General features: G+C 28.5%; 1 protein-coding gene across 16 annotated transcripts in view; it reads right to left on the bottom strand.

Annotated features, from left to right (window-relative positions):
• Nucleotides 1–997, bottom strand: part of LOC106877320 (oxidation resistance protein 1) — a 365865-nt gene extending 364868 nt beyond the window's left edge. For all 16 annotated transcript variants that reach the window (XM_089342188.1, XM_089342187.1, XM_089342190.1 and 13 more), the window contains exon 1: nt 558–997. Coding sequence is in view for 13 of the 16 variants with exons in the window: in XM_089342165.1 (XP_089198291.1) it covers nt 558–643 (86 nt within the window). In the remaining 3 variants the exon portion in view is untranslated. The remainder of the gene's footprint in view (nt 1–557) is intronic.
• Nucleotides 998–1279: the final 282 nt, after the last annotated feature.

Raw genomic sequence — 1279 nt, 5'->3', positions numbered from 1 at the left:
TTGCATTACATATTCATATATACATATATATATATTTCCATCGTACACTTATGACATAAATACATTATATATACATTATATAAAACACATGATTGTATATATATATATATATATATATATATATATAGACGACGTAAACAACAAGATCTTATTTAACCTCTTCATCGGTTTTCTTGACAAACACATTGTGTGTGTATATATATATATATATATATATATATACATACATATATATATATATATATGTATATATATATATATATATATATATATATATATATATATATACACATGTGTATATATAGATAGATAGATAGATAGATAGATAGATAGATATGTATGTATATACACGTACATACATGCATGCATGCATACATACATATATAATTAAACATCAACGTGTATGTACAAATCTACGTATATATAATATTGCACACAAGTGTGTGTATACATGGCTTAATATATATATAGTTTAAACCCACACACACCAATTTCAATCAAATATTTCGTTCCTTTCCCATTTTTTTTCTTATAATTTCTTCATTTTTTCCACTTACCTTCTTTGAGCAAAACCGAATTTCTCAAAAGCCATCTCTTTCAAAGACGGTCTTTTCCCTGAGTTATTTCTGTTGGTGGTGGTCATGGTAGGAACTTAGCCGTATAACTCGCACACCAAGGATAGGTTAACGATAAATAATTAATGAAATAATTAAATAAATAATGATAAATAATAACAATAACAACTAATAATGATGTGTCGTCTGTTTATCAACAAATAATGTCGGTCGCTCTCACTCCCTCTGTATATTTATACATATATATATTTCTACATATATATTGTTATTGCTGTAGTTTGTGACTATTTGTTGCTATTATTATTACTGTTGTTGTTATTATTATTATTTGTCAATGAATTGGTCACACTGGATGTTTGTGATGGAGCAACACTGACCAAGACATGTCCTATACTTTCTTGTTGTCACATCCGACCTACTCTGTTCTCCTCTCTTTCCCCCCCTCTCTCTCTCTCTCTCTCTCTCTCTGCCCCGCTTTCTTCTCTTCTCTTTTTCCTCTCTCTCTCCTCTTCACTTTTTCTTATTCTACGATTATTCTATTCCGTTCCTCTTCGATATTATTATTGTTCTTTATGTATTCATCCCCGCCCTCTCTCTCTCACACACACACACATACACACACACACATTATTAGATCTCTGTTTTCTAACTCAATAAAAATATCTTACGATATTATATATATATATATATATATATATATATAT

This window comes from Octopus bimaculoides, chromosome 25, assembly GCF_046866305.1.
Source record: "Octopus bimaculoides isolate indiv1 chromosome 25, ASM4686630v1, whole genome shotgun sequence".
In the NCBI taxonomy this organism is placed as follows: domain Eukaryota; kingdom Metazoa; phylum Mollusca; class Cephalopoda; order Octopoda; family Octopodidae; genus Octopus; species Octopus bimaculoides.
This window is presented reverse-complemented; position numbering and strand designations above follow the sequence as displayed.